This window comes from Mizuhopecten yessoensis, unplaced genomic scaffold, assembly GCF_002113885.1.
Source record: "Mizuhopecten yessoensis strain PY_sf001 unplaced genomic scaffold, ASM211388v2 scaffold6671, whole genome shotgun sequence".
Lineage (NCBI taxonomy): Eukaryota > Metazoa > Mollusca > Bivalvia > Pectinida > Pectinidae > Mizuhopecten > Mizuhopecten yessoensis.
In genome coordinates, this window is record NW_018406666.1 from 73,705 (window position 1) to 77,869 (window position 4,165).

General features: G+C 39.2%; 1 protein-coding gene across 1 annotated transcript in view; it reads right to left on the minus strand.

Moving 5' to 3' along the window:
• The window catches only part of LOC110452393, a 46,274-nt gene that overhangs the window by 4,272 nt on the left and 37,837 nt on the right, over positions 1 to 4,165 (minus strand). The window contains exons 10-11 of the mRNA XM_021500893.1: positions 3,377 to 3,531; positions 2,224 to 2,316 (exon numbers count right to left, since the gene is read on the minus strand). Of these exons, the coding sequence (XP_021356568.1) occupies positions 2,224 to 2,316; positions 3,377 to 3,531 (248 nt within the window). The remainder of the gene's footprint in view (positions 1 to 2,223; positions 2,317 to 3,376; positions 3,532 to 4,165) is intronic.

Consider the following 4,165-nt stretch of genomic DNA (forward strand, 5'->3'; position numbering starts at 1 on the left):
GCAAAATTTCATTGAAATTGGTTCAGGGGTTTTGGAGAAGAAGATTTTTGAAATTTTAGTCAATTTGACCCTTTTTGGCCCCGCCCCTCAGGCCCCTGGGGGCTTAGGACTAAACCGGCAATTATTTTTGTTGACCTTTGTCCATGGAAGGTCCCTGCAAAATTTCATTGAAATTGGTTCAAGGGTTTTGGAGAAGAAGTCGAAAATGTAAATTGTTTACGGACGCACGACGGCCGACGGCCGACGACGGACAAAAGGCGATCGCAATAGGTCACTTGAGACTCTGTCTCAGGTGACCTAAAAATAGGAATAATTAAGCAAGTTCCCTGGTTGAAAATGCTGAATTTCAGGGTCCAAAATCAGGAGTCTCTCTCCAATATAGGGAGAGTTGGTTAATATACTTAAGTTTGTATTATAAAATTTTCATAACAAACACAATCATGTTTTAGAAAACAAGCTTTGTATTTATGCTGTCAATATATTGATATATCCAATATATCAATTCTCTATACAAAAAACAGCTGGCAACATTCCAACAACAAAATGTGTCTCAGCCAGAACATCTTTCAGTTCTATAAAATGTCCTACCTAATCCAGTGAGGACCAGTATCTGTTAGCTCTATGAAGTATCCTACCTAAGTCAGAAATGTGTCTCAGCCAGAACATCTTTCAGTTCTATAAAATGTCCTGCCTAATCCAGTGAGGACCAGTATCTGTTAGCTCTATGAGGTATCCTACCTAATCCAGGACCAGTATCTGGATATAAAGAATCCTACCTAAGTCAGGACCAGTATCTGTTAGCTGTATAAATTATCCTACCTAAGTCAGGACCAGTATCTGTTAGCTCCATGAAGTATCCTACCTAGGCCAGGACAAGTAACTGTTAGCTCTATAAAGTATCCTACCTAAGGCAGGACCAGTATCTGTTAGCTGTATAAATTATCCTACCTAAGTCAGGACCAGAATCTGTTAGCTCTATAAAGTATCCTACCTAAGTCAGGACCAGCATCTGTTAGCTCTATGAAGTATCCTACCTAATCCAGGACCAGTATCTGCTAGCTCTATGAAGTATCCTTCCTAAGTCAGGTCCAGTATCTGTTAGCTCTATGAAGTCTCATACCTAAGCCAGGACCAGTATCTATTAGCTCTATAAAGTATCCTTCCTAAGTCAGGACCAGTATCTGTTAGCACTATGAAGTATCCTACCTAGGCCAGGACCAGCATCTGTTAGCTCTATGAAGTATCCTGCCTAAGTCAGGACCAGTATCTGTTAGCACTATGAAGTATCCTACCTAGGCCAGGACAAGTAACTGTTAGCTCTATAAAGTATCCTACCTAAGTCAGGACCAGTATCTGTTAGCTGTATAAATTATCCTACCTAAGTCAGGACCAGTATCTGTTAGCTCTATGAAGTACACTACGTAAGTCGGGACCAGTATCTGTTAGCTCTATGAAGAACCATACCTAAGTCAGGACCAGTATCTGTTAGCTCTATTAAGTATCCTACCTAAGCCAGGACCAGTATCTATTAGCTCTATAAAGTATCCTACCTAAGTCAGGACCAGTATCCGTTAGCTGTATAAATTATCCTACCTAAGTCAGGACCAGTATCCGTTAGCTGTATAAATTATCCTACCTAAGTCAGGACCAGTATCTGTTAGCTCTATGAAGTATCCTACCTAGGCCAGGACCAGTATCTGTTAGCTCTATGAAGTATCTTACCTAGGCCAGTACCAGTATCTGTTAGCTCTATGAAGTATCCTACCTAATCCAGGACCAGTATCTGTTAGCTCTATGAAGTACACTACGTAAGTCAGGACCAGTATCTGTTAGCTCTATGAAGAACCATACCTAAGTCAGGACCAGTATCTGTTAGCTCTATGAAGTACACTACCTAAGTCAGGACCAGTATCTGTTAGCTCTATGAAGTATCCTACCTAATCCAGGACCAGTATCTGGATATAAAGTATCCTACCTAAGTCAGGACCAGTAACTGTTAGCTCTATGAAGTATCCTACCTAGGCCAGGACAAGTAACTGTTAGCTCTATAAAGTATCCTACCTAAGTCAGGACCAGTATCTGTTAGCTCTATAAAGTATCCTACCTAAGTCAGGACCAGTAACTGTTAGCTCTATAAAGTATCCTACCTAAGCCAGGACCAGTATCTGTATATGAAGTATCCTACCTAAGTCAGGACCAGCATTTGTCTGTGAAGTCTCTTACCTTTCTTGTTTTCTGTTTTTCTGCATCCTTGTTTTCCCATTTCTTCTGTTGAATTTGAGCATCTCTCGCCTTCTCTGAGCCACATCCCCAGACCTGTAAATCATAAAACATGACAAATCATTAACTTTTCAACCTTTTTTTCAATTTTGCTTGTATCAAATCTTTACTTTTTGACAGTTGTGACTACTGTCTCCCAATTCCTGCATTATCAATGATCTAATTCAAGCCTGGAAATTAAATGCAGTAAATTATAAAATCAATACCCCCCCTATCGTCTTCTGAACAAACAGGAACAAATTCATTTTATCGATTAATACACTCACAAGGGTATTTAAACATGTATATAAGAAGGATTTCTGCATGCAATTGGTTCTATCACATGCTAACACTTTTCCTCTATACTTGTGGGCACAAACACACAGTTTTAAAGTATTATTGCTAAAAATATCACAGTATGAACACATAAACAAGGTGTATACACAAAGTTTATTTCTTATCATAATACCTTGGTCCCGAAAGCAAACCCCCAAAAAACATGATGTGAGGGTGTATTTAGAGGAGGAAAAAGAAACCCACCTTGTATGTTTATATCTTAAAATCAGAACAAACCTCTGCAGTGCATGTGACATAAGTATGATAGTGGTGGGCTTATTAATATTCATGTAACTAATCAAGGGTGTGGTAAACATTAGCTAACTCTGAAAGGTATGCAAGCACAGTCAGAAATAACTGTACCAATATTGATACTTTTTTGGAAACTCTAGAATGATATTGTATCTAGCACAACAAGGTCAACATAATATCTTACAGGATATATATGATATGCATTTCCATTCCAAAACAGTTCTAAACTTTGAGATAACTCACACAGATCATTATATGTAGGTGTAATGTAGCATCTATCGTAACTTTTACATTTCCTTAAATGACAGTAGCTGTTGATAAGACATTGAACCCTATTCAATCATTTAACACAAATAAAAGGAATGATCTGTTAGGTAGCATAAATCTTTAATTCTATCACAAAAAAACATGTAAAATGTACAATGTAGCATAAACCCCTAACTAAAATATCCGCTTAAACAAAAAACGTTTTGAGAAATAATTGCTTATAAAAGAAAACTTTCACAACATATATGTCCCAATGACTCACCTCAAGCTTATGTATCTCACAGGGAATGTGGTAGTGTTCCACCTTGTCAAAGTCCGCGGGGATGAACAGGACCAGAGATTTGGGATCCTTCCCAACGTGTATTCCCTTCTTCATGTCACGCGAGTGCTCATTCCACTGAACTAGCGGGCCACCAGCTGTAAACAACAAGTAAATATAACATAAGGTTTTCTGATCTTTGTATTAAACTGTAGCGTCTTTATAACATGATAAAACAAGAGGCCCAGAGGGCCTGTATCGCTCACCTGGATATCCAAGCAATCCTGGCAAAATATTCTCCAAATGAGATCCAAGGGAATATGCCAGACCGCAATGCCAATTCTTGTAGTATGTCTGTATTAGATTTTTCATGTCCAGCAATTTAATGTATGGTTATGGGGTGGGGATCTCAACTGTTTCCAAGCTGTGACTCAGAAATTAGATCCCTAGGGTTGTGGCCAGACCCCAGGATCAATTCTAATATCATGACTGCCAGATCCTAGGCCATCCTGGAAGCAAATGTACATTTTTCTCTTTATACTCCACAATTGTATATATGGTTATACTGTGGGAATCTCAACCATTTCCAAGTAATAAAACCTTTTTTGGCCTCACCACGGGGGTGGGGGTCAGCCCCACCATTTGTACAATTTTGAATCCCTGCCTCCCATGAATGTTTCTGACCAAATATGAACGATATCCATGGCATAATTCTACAGAAGAAGTCGTTTGTAGCAATATAGCCATATTGCCAACTTTTGACCCTGCCCCTCAGCCCCCTGTGGGGGGGGG